Genomic DNA, 14,241 nt, shown 5'->3' on the forward strand with positions numbered 1-14,241 from the left:
CGGTCTAGATCGGGACAAAAGACCGGGTGGGTCCGGGACAAATTAGATTCCTTTCAGGGCGGTTCAACTCGGGCCGGGTCAATCGGATCGGGTGGAAAATTTTGTTCCCCATGTGGGTGTGAAACGGGTCGGTGGGCCATGTGGTCGAAAAGAATCCAACAGGATTTTGGGGATCTTGTTATCCATTGGAGTTGGATTCCCTAGGGGTTGGCTTTGTAGGGTTTTTGTCCAACTTGGGGATGTGGCGTCATCTCATTGGATGAAGTGCAAGTTGGTACAGACTGGGATTTATAGGATCGGATGTTTTACGTTAATTACATTTGTTTAATTGTTTGGACTGGGGCCAATGTTTGAGTGGAATCGGTTAACGATGCGCTCCATGTGTGAAAGTTCGAGGTGGTTGATAGAAAATTCAAAGGTGGGCACTTCGAAGTCAAATCGCATTAGATTTCTCTTCTCTTTGCTTTTGTCATGTGGACGTAGTAGGTCTTTGAAGCTTGTAAATTATTATCCCCTTTATCTTTTTCTTGAAAACAGTTTGCATTGTGTTAGAAGAACTCTTTTCTTTATCGTTGGGTGTTCTGGTTTTAAAGTTTAGATGGTCATTTGATTCAGGCAAGTGAGATTTAACTAAGATGAGCCTTGCTCGATTGCATATTAAAAGAGAGATTTATCATAATAAGTCTAAATAGAGAGGTGTTGAGCACGAACTGTGTTGGAACCTGTACAGTTGCAATTATTTTTAAACGTCTACATCTTAGTGAATTGTCATACATGTGATTATATAGTTTGAACAACGCAAACTTCTTCACAACAAGACCCAAGCGCTTGAAGCACTCATAGAGTGAATTGTACAAAACTCAGTGTTCATTCAACAGGCAAATGCTACATGCTGCTTCTCTGCATCTCTTTCAGAAGGGCACTGCTGTGAGATACATACGGAATTGTAGTTATTAGCGATTTGGATGATCCATTCTCTATGAATTCTACAGTTAGATCTGAAGTATATCAACTTATTCAAAGTGCTAGTATAAATCAGAAAACAATGTATATAAGCTCAGGAACCTGAGTGCAAAGCTGGGTATTTGAAGCCTGCCCATGAGCTCATGAAGATCTCATATTTAGATCGATTAATTTTTTTGGGTTGTCCCTGCAAACTAATAAACGACCAATGGTTAGATTTAATGCAGCAGAACAAAAACAAAATATGAAAAATAGGGCATTCAACAGAAGATGTCACATTGCTAGCACAATGAACTATCATCTATTTCGCAGTAAAAGAAAGATACATCCAGATATGAGGGGAAATTTTAGTTCCCAGTAAGTACAAAAAATTCTACAACATGATTAAGTCTTAATTCCTAAAACTAGTACAGAAGTGAATCAAGAGTTCTGCACATTATATCCTTATTATGACAAAGAGATTTACATAGTACATGTAATCTGGCTATAATAGCATTAGGCAAACCTAATAATCCCAACTCAAGAAATTTCTTCAAACACACTGTGGACATTCCAAGACCCCAACTTTACTACAAATCCATGGAAAGATAAACACAAACCCATTAGCCAAATAGTACAAAATGCACAACTCACGAGCCTAACACCAAGAACGAGTAAAATCCGAAAGAATTCAGAGAAAAAAAAATAACAAACCTTTTCGGCCGATGAGGCGGCGGAATAGCGCACACGTCACAAATCGGCCACGTCGCTCTCTGCTCCCTCTTTCATCGCCTCAATCTTCCCTTCACGAAGAAGAGCAATGTGAAGCGAAGGAGAGGAAGGAGACGAGGAGAAAGAGATAGATGGCGGCGTGGCTGCGCGCGAAATCGCAAGTGGCGCGAATGCGGTATTCAAATAAATTAGCAAAATTCCTAGTTAGGATTGTGATCACAATCTCAAAGGCTAAGACAAACGGTCCAGATTCGGCCACGTTGACAAAGAGAATAGTTATTTCTCTTAACTGGATTTCCACGTTGACAAAGAGAATAGTACTAGACCACCATAGCAAAAGGGTAAGTGGCGAGTGGCTGTCAGAAAGTACCACTTCCTGTGGCCCGACAGTTAACACGACGACTCCACGCCCTCTCCTCCTCTTCCTAAAACCCCATCCTCACTTCCTCCTCCCACTCCCTATCATGCGCCTCCATTCGCTCCGCTTCCTACCCGCCGAGAAAGTCACTTCCGTCGCCACTTTCCGCCCCAAATGGTGCTCTCCACTTCCTCGATCTCCTTCTCCAACTCCGTCATTTCCCCCTTCCTCTCTCTTCCGAAACCAACTTCCCTCGTGCGTTCCCTCCTCCAATTTGATGGTTGCCTTCCTCGATTGTGCTTCTTTAATCGTATGTGATGAGCAAACCCTAGATTTTTTGCAGGCACGCGATGGGAAGAGATGCAGAGTGGTGTGCGTCAGCGGTAGCAATTCCGGGTCTTCTCAGGTAGTTGCTTTCTCTCTTGAATGCATCTATTTTTGTAATTTAATGGCATGATTGCTCCCAAAATAATATATTTTATCTTTTATTTAGGGAAGTCAGATGATAGTCTCAATAACTGGAGCTACGGGTTTTATTGGCCAAAGATTAGTAAAGAAGTTACTCTCAGGTTTGATTGAAAGCCACCAAGTTTGCAATGTTATTCAGATATTTGCTAGTTAATCTTAACAATGTGTGTAATCTACTATTCTCATTAATAGAAATTTGGTAGTGTAAGATAGAAATAATTTTTTATTAGGTAACGAGAAAATAAGAAATCAAGTAAAACATTAGCAATCTTGCCTTCTATTTGGCCTTCTTCAGTAGTGGTTTGGATAGATGCATAGTTTTCTTAATTATATTCATTCTCCAATGTTTTCTAGAGATACTTTTTGTGTTCGCTAAAAGAATATATTCTGTCAGGACCTGTTCAGCTCTTCAGCTGCCGTCATATTTTAATATTTTATATCTGTTTCAAATATCAATAGTACAATTGGGGTGTTATGAACTTGTGAGGGCTTTCAATTTCTAAGGTTGAAAAACTATTCATTTGATGCAGACGATCATAAAGTTCATGTTTTAACACGATCGCGAGCAAAGGCACGATTAGTTTTTCCTGGTAAGAAGGTAATTGCTATTTCTAATATCTCATGTTATGAGTTACATTTTGCAGTCATCAATTAAAAATAAGTCTATCTGATGGAACCTAAGATATGTGCCACTTTCTTCACCTTTAGGTCAGTATAGCAGATAAAATACCCATTTAATACAGAATGCTTATGAAACATAATCAACACTCCCTTTTATTTTGGAAATAATACCATATAATGTGGAATCTTGAAGATACAAAACTACTACCTGGTGGCATCTGCTTAAATTGCATAAGCAAGAACCGTAATTTTCTACTCCGGAAAGGATGATCTTGAATTCTCAATGCTATTAAGCTGTCCTACTGATGTATGGCAGACGTAGGGAAGTGATCTTCTAGGGAAAATTTCAAATATGAATTCCACTTCTCACTTAGGGTGAAAAGGAGATAAGAAGGTGAAATTTGATGAACTGAGTAAAGAATAATTTTCAACTTTGGTATATTATACTTCTACAATTAAAATGAAAATTTACCTAGGAAATCCAAAATCATGTTGCTGAATTCTGTGCAATATTCTGAATATAACACAAGTAATACTTGCAGCTTGCAACATCAACTTCTAAACAATAAATGTTAGAGAATAGCAATTAGACAGAGGGTATTAGGATTAAAATGAAAGAAGGTGTTATACAAAAAAATTGCTTGTGCTTATATCATCACATTTTTTTCTCTTTTTCTATCAAAGCATCTGTTTTTTATTAATTCTTGGCATTGTTGCAGTTGAAAACTTTCCACAAGTTCTTATTGCCGAGGAAAGAGAGTGGGAAAAATGCATTCAAGGTTCAAATGCTGTTGTTAACTTAGCTGGATTGCCCATAAGTACAAGGTGGTCATCTGAGGTTGGTTGCTTCACAACTTGGAGTTCTTGACTGTTTGTATCTATCTATCAACGAGTTTTATATTTTCACAAATATACCAATTTTCTTCTTTTGCCCTCTTTCTATTTATCTCTTATTTTGCCAAACTGGAGTTTGATGATAAGGCGCAATTGAGTGTAGCTTTTATAATTCTGATGTTTAGTTAGAGAATTCTGGGTTTATAAATGAAAGGAATCCTTGATAGAGGTCAATACTTAATATCAAGGTCCACACTGCTAGCAGTGAGAATCTTCCTGTATCTCTCATTCTATCTAAATTTTGAAATTCTTGTGATTGGCATATAAGAAGCTTCACAGCTAGTGCATAGATTGATCATTTCATTACGGCCTTATTAAAAGTTGGATTATTAAATGCAGATTAAGAAGGAGATTAAGCAAAGTAGGGTGAACACTACATCAAAGGTAATTATAATCTTATTTGTCCTCACTTATCATATTAAGCAAAGCCAGGTCAATGTTACATCAAAGTATGGCATTTGTTATTGTATGTGATAGGTTGCTAGGCTATTGGCACACATATGATGTGGACCCCCCTATTCTGAATACTTAGCATGGTTCGCACACACCAGTGCACAAATGCCTTGCCATTTGCCAATCATGCTAGTTTTTGTGTCTGTCCATGGTTATAGGTTAGAACTGTTAAAATGAAAATAATTCTTAAATTTTCAAAGTGGACTCCTCCTCTGTCTCATCGTCCATCTAATGAATGTATTTAATGTGCTAAAGATTGTAGGCTATGTAAACCAGTCTAATGTGGATGTGCGGCCTTCAGTTTTCATCAGTGCAACAGCTGTTGGTTATTATGGTATGCAGCTAACTAGTCTCCTGATTCGGATCCCTTTTTTTAGTATGCTTATTATTGTTCTCTAGCCCACTGCCCAAAATAAATACTACATGCAGAGAGACAAATGTATCCAAAGGAAGCATACAAGCATAAAGTCACACACTCAAAAACTACTAATATAATTCTCTAATTAAAACTAATAAAAGAACTACTAATATAATTCTCTACTCACATGTATAGCTCAATGCATTCTTGTAGTTATGCTTTACTTCTTTTACTAGCATAGTCATTCTGGTTTAGTGGTGATACATTTCCAAATTCTTTTATAATCTTCCTTGTTTTACTTAGAAGTAGTTTAGCACTATGTTTCTTCTTCTAACACTGTGAAAACTGAAAAGTAATGTCATTATATGCTTAAACATGTGATTGTTGCTTTTACGATAATTATTATCCAGCTTAAAAGGATATTTGATGGCGAAAGCAGTTTTGAGACCTAGAGCACCGGATAAAAACCATAGATCAGAAGGGCCTGGACTCTCGTGAACTGGTGGGTGGAGGTTGGATAATAGAGCTAGGAACAGGGTTCTGTGAGTGGACTGATCTGCGGCCTACTATGACACAAAACACATAGACATGTAGAGAGAGATTAAGAATGATTCTACGTTAAGTGACCTTTTGTCAAGCAACATCAATCATCATCTTCAAGAGTTCTGTAATAATGTAGAGTTGCATAGAATAGAAAGCAAGGTTGTTAAGGTTCATAAAGAATTTACAAATACAACCAGCTTCCAACCTGAAACCAATAACCTATAAAAGCATGCCGTACTCCTCACTGTGACAAAATCAAGTTGATCTTGCCATGAATTTGTAAGGCCATTTAGAAGCTAGAGAAGAAGAAAGATATGGAATCTGTCAATCGATGTAAGGAATTTTCTTCATCTTGAAGGAACAAATAAACGAAGACACAAAAACAATCTCATTTGACAAAAAATGTTATTCTGATATTCCTTTTCCAATTTCTAGATAGATTTTCATGTATGTTTCTGCATATATAGTCTGAAGTCATGCTACATCATGCATGAAAGAGTTCACATCAGTATGTGTGCATTTGTCCTCCATAGATGTTAAGATTGCATCTCAGAAGTTGGTGTTAAGGAAGTCATGAACCATGAACTCAAAATCTAAGTAGGATTTTCTCATGTCAGACAATAGATATGCAAGTTTTTGGTCATCCATGGCTCACTTGATGCAAGGGTGTAACTCTTAAAACTCTAGAAAACAGAAGACAAATATGAAATTCTTTATTATACACGTACCTATAATTAATGACTATACCCTTTTAATTCATTCAATTATGATCAAGCAGAAAAATTCTTCACACTTGGAAATAATTCAAGCATGTCTTTAGCTTACTCAGATAATGCCTCTTCTTTTAATCAAGTCTACAAAGGTGACCTTCATTTACATTCATGAGAAAGAGGTTAAGTCTGTATGCTGGCACACTTACAGGAACAAGTGAAACTCATAGCTTTGATGAGACGAGTCCGTCGGGAAATGACTATCTTTCTGAGGTAATAGATCATCTGGATATATTATTATGCATACATACCTTTGAATACTTTATGTTGCAGCATCTTTTAGTTTATTGTTCATTGATATTGAGGGTGGGATTCGAGAGAATTTTGTGCAGGTAGTATTTTGGCTTGGAAGAATAGAAGATTTCCTTAATTTTTCTGATCAACCTATTATGTGAAGAATGCTTTAGAATCAGACTCTCATCTTTAAATGTTGACACGCTATTCTTTTGAGTTTGAAGATTCTAGATGTTAATTGTTAATACAGTTAGACTTACAGGTATCCATTAAGAAGTAAATCATGTAAGTTAAGATGTCTTCTTTCCAAAGATATAAGATGTTATCACAGGCCACAGACACAGAACTTCAGCTACCAGATGATTAATGTACACTAGATAGCTTTCATTTTGATTTGTGAATGTGTCCTCGAATAAAATAACTAAAGGAGATGGTGGCAAGGTCCATGAAGAGTGACCCATAGCTGAATTTAAAACCATGTGGTTTGTAAAAGTTTGCTTGAACTGATTCTGAGAAATTGGCAGTTGCTCTTCAAATCCAATGTGATTATGTAGAATTTGTTGTTCCTCATTTTCTCGGTCTAATCACTTATTCTATCAATCTTGACTCATTCATTTTCTTATATTTAGTTTTATAAGCATATCTTTATGATTACATAACATATCTTAGAAACCAAAGGCATAACCATCTCATAAGTATTATAGTGATCCCTTTAGTCAGGGCTTCTTAAATAATTCATTCCAGATTTTTCTAGAATTTTCTGGTGTTTCAAATTTTTAATAGCATATCATGCTCTTTCTTTGGGATTAATGTGTTTTCAGGTTTGTAGAGAATGGGAAGCAAAGGCATCTGAGGTGGATAATAATGTTAGGCTGGTGCTTATTCGCATCGGTGTTGTTCTTGGCAAAGACGGTGGTGCTCTAGGTTTGGCTAGTTCCTTCAATGATCTTTCTTTTACTTACCATTTATGATACTTGTAAAATGGTTTTCTATGTAAGCGCAAGAGATTTTTATGCCCTTCAGTGGCTGTAGATATTCTAATCACACTTTGGCAACTCCAAATTGATATTTTATATTTGCAAACGTAGATAATGTAACCTCATTGTTACTCAAGCATCTTGTAGCAAACATGAGGTTTGCTCAAGCAACTATGAAGTAGTCACAATGCTCAGCCTGTAATGCTATTCTTAAAGTTTACATGTTACACATTGTATAAATATCTAATTACAAAGTTGACTGATATTTTGCAAAAAATATTCTCATGCCTTTCATTTGGACATTATGCAGCTAAAATGATTCCTCTATTTATGATGTTTGCTGGTGGTCCTCTGGGTTCCGGAAAGCAATGGTAAATTTTATTCCCCACCTTGTCACAACATCAGATTCTTTTGTAGTATTTCCCAGAAAAATCAAGCCATTTAGTCCCTCCCAAATTTTTGGACAGAGATGTATGGATCCTCTATCTGTTCTGCAAAGTGCATTTATTATTGCATAGAGGAAAAAAAATTTCTACTGTCAGAAACTGATAATTTCAAGTTTGTTTTTAAGTTAACAATTTCATTTGTTAATTATCCAGCACTAGTGTATGCTTCTGTTTATGCTATTGTAGGACTTGTGACAATGCACTGCTCTTGAAAAAATGGGATTCTTTTTCTTGATAGGGAAACGCGTAGGTAGAAATTTTAAATTCACATTACTTTTGGATAAAAGGCAGAAACTGGAGCAGCACCATAGCCAAAAATATGCAACATGTTGTATAAATCTTTCCAAAATGAAGATTGAATACAAAACCAGAAGAGAGTATAAAGTGGTTGAATTAAAAATAGTGAAAAGAGGACGTGGATTGCAATAAATATGAAAAATAAAAATTCAGTTTTAGGATGTGAAAAACAACAATCTTTGGAGTACCATATATCTTTTCTGCCATTTTTCCACCTTTGAGTGATGAATTTTTTGTATGTTTCCATTGCAGGTTTTCTTGGATCCATCTGGATGACTTGGTGAACCTCATATGTGAGGCTCTAATAAATCCCTCATACAAAGGTAGCTTTCTTATTTTTACTGGACTAAGTTTTGATGTTTAACCTATTCAGTTCTTTCAGTGGTACTCAGTTCTTCTACAATTTTTTGGAGAAGACTCGTCAATCATCTAAATTATATAAAAATTAAGAAGTTTCCATTGTAGCAAAGACTTTGCTGAAGACTACAGTGGGCTCTTATAGCTTCTTGTTATCAGTCGTTCAATGCAATCTTCCAGCACTTCTTAGATTAGCTGTAAATTGAATGCTCTTGTATGATCTCATGCTTTCCACTTCTCGACATGTTATGCCGAATGAAGATAATGATCTATTGCCGCATTTCAATGTCTTAAAGTAAATATGTTACAGCCTCAATAACAGGACTTTGGTATTTTCAGGCATAATTAATGGAACAGCTCCAAATCCAGTTCGGTTGTCAGAAATGTGCGGCCAGCTTGGCGAAGTTATCGGCCGCCCCTCTTGGTTGCCTGTACCAGATTTTGCACTCAAAGCAGTCCTTGGGGAAGGCGCCTCAGTAGTAAGTATCCAATATGTTTCATATACTTTGACCCAGTACTCGTTTAGAAGATCACATTATGACAGATAGTTGAACATATGCCAATTGTAGGTTTTGGAAGGGCAAAGAGTGCTTCCAGTTAGGGCAAAGGAGTTGGGGTTCTCATACAAGTATCCATATGTTAAAGATGCACTGAAGGCGATCAGCAAGGAGCTATGATTTAACAATTTCTTTCTATTGTATTATTTATTTGTTCTTTCTTATAGAGTTGCAAGGTTTCCTACATGGTGACCATGACTATAATCATTGCAAATAGTGAATATTGACGCATATGATTTCTTCGATAAAGATTTTGGGACTAAGCTAATGCTTCATACTTGATGGAATTTAAATACGGATTTCCATTTCACCATTTGCAATGACTTTTATGAGGACTCATTCTCGTATTATTTGTTTGTTCATTTTGAGGTACGCTCGTGTTTACATCAAGGAATTTACTTGGAGTACACAATAAAGAGCTTGATCTTTTCAATCACTCAAAAGAACAAGAGCCTTCAACTGTCAATCTTGGAATTGGAATAAGTTTTTTTTTTCTTTTTTTTCTAAATCTCGAGGTTCAAGAACAATTCTATCTCTCTCGTTCTCTCTATATTTACACCAAAAGGGCAAGAATAGGTAATAATCAGACAAAATATAGACGGCAAAAGAAAAACGAGTAAATTCTCAAAATGATCGAGTTGTGTGATAAAAGCAATCTAGGTTTATTGCACATGCGACTCAAGAGCACAGAAATATCTTTAATACAAGCTTCCACGACATAAACAAACAGAGACCTAAGCACTTGTGAATTCGTTTTATTAATCACAGTGGCTGAGATATGAAACAGGGAAGAGCATCTTTGCACTGCAAAAGTGCCAAACTTTTCTTCAAAGATGATATTCTAAGTTTGTTAATCTTCTCTGCCATAATTGTAAATAATCTCAATCTGCACAAAACAAAAGACACACTAAGTGAGGCGAAGAACAAAATAAGAATGCAAACAGGGCAGCACAAAGAACCAGGATGCTATAGTCTATCGAGTAACAAATAGTGAAAAATAATTGAATCATCTTCTAAACTACATTCTTATTCGAGGACAAGATAAGGACGTACAAATTAAGTACAAAAGAGTAGAAAACTTGAAATTACTGCATAACAAGTTCACAACCAGCTCGGGGCTGTTTCTGAACCGTTTACACAAACTGCTATTTACTACTTGGTTTCTTTTTCAAGCATATTTGAACTTACTACTTGTTATTTAGTAATTGGTTTCTCCATAATATCCGTGAAAACAATAATTGTAAGTTAATTTTCATATGCTTTGTCAGGATAAACTATCTTCTGGGAATTCGTAGGCCGGCTTATACAAATGAGCATTTCCACCACTAAAGCAAATATCTTACCCCCTGAGGTGGAGGAGGATTTCGAGTAAATTTGGAGCCACCAGGAGCCCATGGAACTGCAATTCAGAAAATAAAACATATAAAATAATGGCACTACCTACTGAATAGATGATGGAGAAAAATAATACATCAGAATAAAGAGTGCAAATATCCCTTGAGAAATTGTACAGCATTTTGGAATAATTAGGCAGGTAGTGTGCAACCATAGCCAAGCTTCATGAATAAGGTAATAGAAGAAATGTGCAAGAGTCTAGCAAAAGTTAATCAAAATATTCCTGCACACTAGACTGTATTGAAAAAGAAAATCAAATAAAATTATAAAAGTCATGTACACTGATCCAAGTTATACTCTATCAATTTTTCCACTGAAATATGGAGGTTTTGTCTGCTAAACAATAATCAGCTTTCTATTACTTTCCCAAAAATATTTTGGGGAACATGTATTTGCTCTTAAACAAGTCTCTCAAGAATTATTCTTTACCTTGAAGCAAAGTGTAAGGAAAAAATTGAAAGATATGGATCCCTTCTGTCAACTCATAAGCATTGATGTCTGGATAATTAAACATGCTCACAATTATGATTTTCAGTCTTTCTAATTTGTAAGAGCATCCTAAGTTCCTCACCATCCTAAAACAATAATAGACAACTAGCAACTCATGACATGAAAAAGTTGGTAAGTACACCTCAACAAACAACATTAATATCTAAAACATCCAAGTCTTACGAGCCCAAAGCATGCTTCAATATTACTGAACTGCATTATATGGAATATAAAGATATTAAAAAGTAAATTTTCTCCAAAAGAAAGAAGAAAATACCCAAATAAATGAGGTCACTACATTAAACACTCAATCCATTCAGCTCTCTTTGGAAATGATATTAATAAAATATGACAATAAGGAACAAAAAGGACCATACTATAACAAGATCGATGAAATTTTGACTCACCAATATAAGGATCAGGGTGCTGGAAATTGTTATAAGTTGCTTCCCCCTCAGCAATGAGCCTATCAATAGTGTCTAAATCTTCCTGCAATTTCACCAAATTTCAACAATGTAAAATTATATCCATGAATACATCTCTTTCTTTTGAAGCTCTCCTTAATAACCAATTGGCCATAAAATGGAACTGAACAACTACATTAGTCACATCATGTAAAGTAAGCAATTGACAAAAGTGTACAAGACTAAATTAGGAAAAGGAATAAAAGTATTAAAAGACATAATGATGTGATTCAACCTTTATTATTTAGAAGCTGTTGAATCTTTAAAGGATAGTATCAGCAAGAGGCATACAGTTTGTAAAGAGCATATCACAAATAGTTATATGACAGTTGCAGAACCTCACCAATGAATGGCAATGTATGAAAGAACAGCCTGCTCACTGTAACATAAAAAAAGATCAATATGCAAGGTGATCCATTTTTCTTAGCAGCTGGAATATCTATTTCCTCTTAAACACTCATACTTTCTTAGACTTATAAAGTAACTCTTGAAAGGGGAAATCCTCTGGAAGAATTAGTAGACAGAATCATATGAGTTTAACTAAACATGAACACCATTGTAAGGAAGTCGAACAAATTTGAATGCTGAGGATGGGAGCAGTTGCCCTAATCAGTAGTTGGACATATGAATTGGGTCCTTGAATTGAGATTATAGAAAGGTTATTTGTAATCTTCTGTTGTAATATCTTTCTTGTTACTTGTACAACATTCTAGAATTGTCATCTTCTATTTTTCCCCCCTTTTTTGGGTCAGCTCATGGAAAGCAAGAGAGATACCGAGATACTCAGTGACTGATAAACACCTTCCTTTTTATTCCTTTTAACATGTAATTATACATAAAATGGCAAAATAGTGCAACAATTGTAGTCGTCCACTTGTATGTAACTCAAGGACAACTAACGAACTAAAGTTTTGTATAAAACAAGATAAATCTGTTCGGCATGATTGGCAATCAAAAGAAGATAGCAATTTCACAAAAATGATCATAGGCAGCAATTGCTTAAAGAAAAGAAAGACCATGAAATATTGAACCATTAACAATGTGTGATTGTACGGAAAATGGTTAAAGTAAATGGACAAAATGATCGTACCACATGTTTGTTCGCCTCAAACTTCTCTCTTAGATCCGATGCCTGAGAGAAGAACATTAAACAAAAGTAAATAGCAGCTGTAAAATAAATCTTATGATCTAATATCAACAGTTCTACATGTGAGATCGACCAGGAAGTTCAATGATGACAGAAATATATCGCTTCCCCTACTTCTTCTTGTTTCTTAAAAGGAAACTAGTTTTAGCCACAGGAAGCAACTGGTATTATCAGGCAATAATTTTCTGAACAGAAGTACACTGGAAAGCAACTAAACTGATTTCCTTCCTGATAGTTGATGACTTATCTGTGAACTAATGTAGAAAGGAAACATCTAATCTCATAAAATGCTTGAATAAAAGACAAGAATAAAGCCTGCTTTGACAGTAAACATTTCTACTCCCCAAGAGTGGGAATGCCAGATATTTCTATAAAAAAAAGTTTCCATTTCAAAACTAAAGCTCTTAATTAAGTCAAGGACATTTGCTTATATCCATTAAGATCAGTTCTTGGATTTTGATTGTCAACAAGAATTCAACCAACTTATAGACCAATCTAGACAAACGACTAACGAGGTCGAAATCAAAGTTCATCTACCCCTAGATCCTCAGTAAGAACATTGCCCCAAATCACCCTATACCTAAAAAACCAAATCTTTGATCCAATAGCACGGTTTCAGCTTCGGCATCCCATCAAACACCGCTGCCGCACAACCCAAGAGAGTAACGCTACATCCGGGCAAACAAAGATCACAAGATCTAGCAGCAAAATGAAATAGAATAGAGAGAGAGGAGGAGGAGGAGTTCGGGAGTCTACATCTTGGTAGAAGAGGTGGCGGTGTACGGCCCAGTTGAGGGTGTCCTTGAGTGCTCGCCGGTAGAGGAGGCGCACCCGCTCCTTCTGCGCCGCCCTCCGCGCAAGATATCCGGCCGCGCCTGCGATGGTCATCCCCTACGCCTTCGTCTCTCTCTCTCTCTCTCTCTCTCTCGCTTCCGTTGCTCTCCTCGATCTGGTGACTAAGACGACACTATCCTCGAATCGGGACAAAATATAGCGGCCCAGTCCAAAGCCCAATTACTCCCAGAAGTCCCAGCCGGGCCGAATTTTTCCTACAGTTTTATGATTTTGGACCATAGAATGCGGTTGCATTATAAGTTCGCAATTTAACGCATCGAGAAAGATCGAATTATTTTTATGAGTACTTGTATCGTTGCAAGCTGATACTCTTATGTTGATGGGTCTGGTCTGTCTTTCAGCTAAAGAGTAAGTGTTTTAGAATTTCATCCTACATCCCATTTCTAACTGTAATTATTACTTCGAGCTTAATGAAACATCTGTCTATGAACTTTCGTTAGAAAAAAAAGCAATATTGAATTAGTCCGAAAGCGCCATCTGTGAGCCTCAAAATTTCGCGGACCGACTAATACAAATTATATATCTGTAGTCCTTTTTAATTTTCTCTTTTTTTTTCTGCCACTCTTACTCTAAGAATTTGATTTATTATATGGAGGATATCCTATTTGGATCCGAAAACAAAGAAGAAGATATTTTTGTGGTTCTCATTTCTCAAAAATACCAAGTTGGATAGAATGGCACCCAAAGCTGCCCAGAAAATCTATTGCATTATTATCTTTGGTTTGAAGTTTGATTCTCTTATTAGAAAGTCGAATTCACAAACCTAATTAAGGTTAATAAATGTTATCATCGACCATGTTATAGTTCTACTGTTGATTGGCTCACGAATAAAGATCTATCTTTCTACTCTTTTTTTGGGTGTTATTAGGGGGGCATGTTCCTAA

General features: G+C 36.1%; 2 protein-coding genes and 1 long non-coding RNA gene across 3 annotated transcripts; 1 reads left to right on the forward strand and 2 right to left on the reverse strand.

The window, feature by feature from the left end:
* Window positions 1–675: 675 nt before the first annotated feature.
* LOC140789763 (uncharacterized) lies at window positions 676–1,745 on the reverse strand. Its single transcript, XR_012109245.1, has 3 exons — window positions 1,657–1,745; window positions 1,066–1,157; window positions 676–925 (listed from the first exon to the last, which is right to left on the reverse strand). It is a non-coding gene; the product is annotated as an uncharacterized lncRNA (long non-coding RNA).
* A 246-nt stretch (window positions 1,746–1,991) lies between these two features.
* On the forward strand, window positions 1,992–9,320 carry LOC140787947 (epimerase family protein SDR39U1 homolog, chloroplastic). The gene is made up of 13 exons (XM_073136987.1): window positions 1,992–2,287; window positions 2,376–2,438; window positions 2,526–2,601; window positions 3,031–3,090; window positions 3,841–3,959; window positions 4,355–4,399; window positions 4,724–4,802; window positions 6,291–6,352; window positions 7,195–7,297; window positions 7,661–7,721; window positions 8,346–8,416; window positions 8,790–8,929; window positions 9,020–9,320. Exons 1-13 carry the CDS (start codon window positions 2,207–2,209, stop codon window positions 9,125–9,127), a joined length of 1,068 nt encoding a protein of 355 aa, XP_072993088.1. The 5' UTR covers window positions 1,992–2,206; the 3' UTR covers window positions 9,128–9,320.
* A 308-nt stretch (window positions 9,321–9,628) lies between these two features.
* Window positions 9,629–13,469, reverse strand: LOC140789076 (NADH dehydrogenase [ubiquinone] 1 beta subcomplex subunit 9). Its single transcript, XM_073138676.1, has 5 exons — window positions 13,259–13,469; window positions 12,446–12,487; window positions 11,299–11,380; window positions 10,351–10,406; window positions 9,629–9,893 (listed from the first exon to the last, which is right to left on the reverse strand). The coding sequence occupies exons 1-5, from the start codon at window positions 13,388–13,390 to the stop codon at window positions 9,858–9,860; spliced, it is 348 nt and encodes a 115-aa protein (XP_072994777.1). The 5' UTR covers window positions 13,391–13,469; the 3' UTR covers window positions 9,629–9,857.
* Between the last annotated feature and the right edge of the window lie 772 nt (window positions 13,470–14,241).

The sequence above is a fragment of the Typha latifolia genome, chromosome 5 (genome assembly GCF_019914945.1).
Source record: "Typha latifolia isolate L0001 chromosome 5, TyphaL0001v2, whole genome shotgun sequence".
Classification (NCBI taxonomy): Eukaryota; Viridiplantae; Streptophyta; class Magnoliopsida; order Poales; family Typhaceae; genus Typha; species Typha latifolia.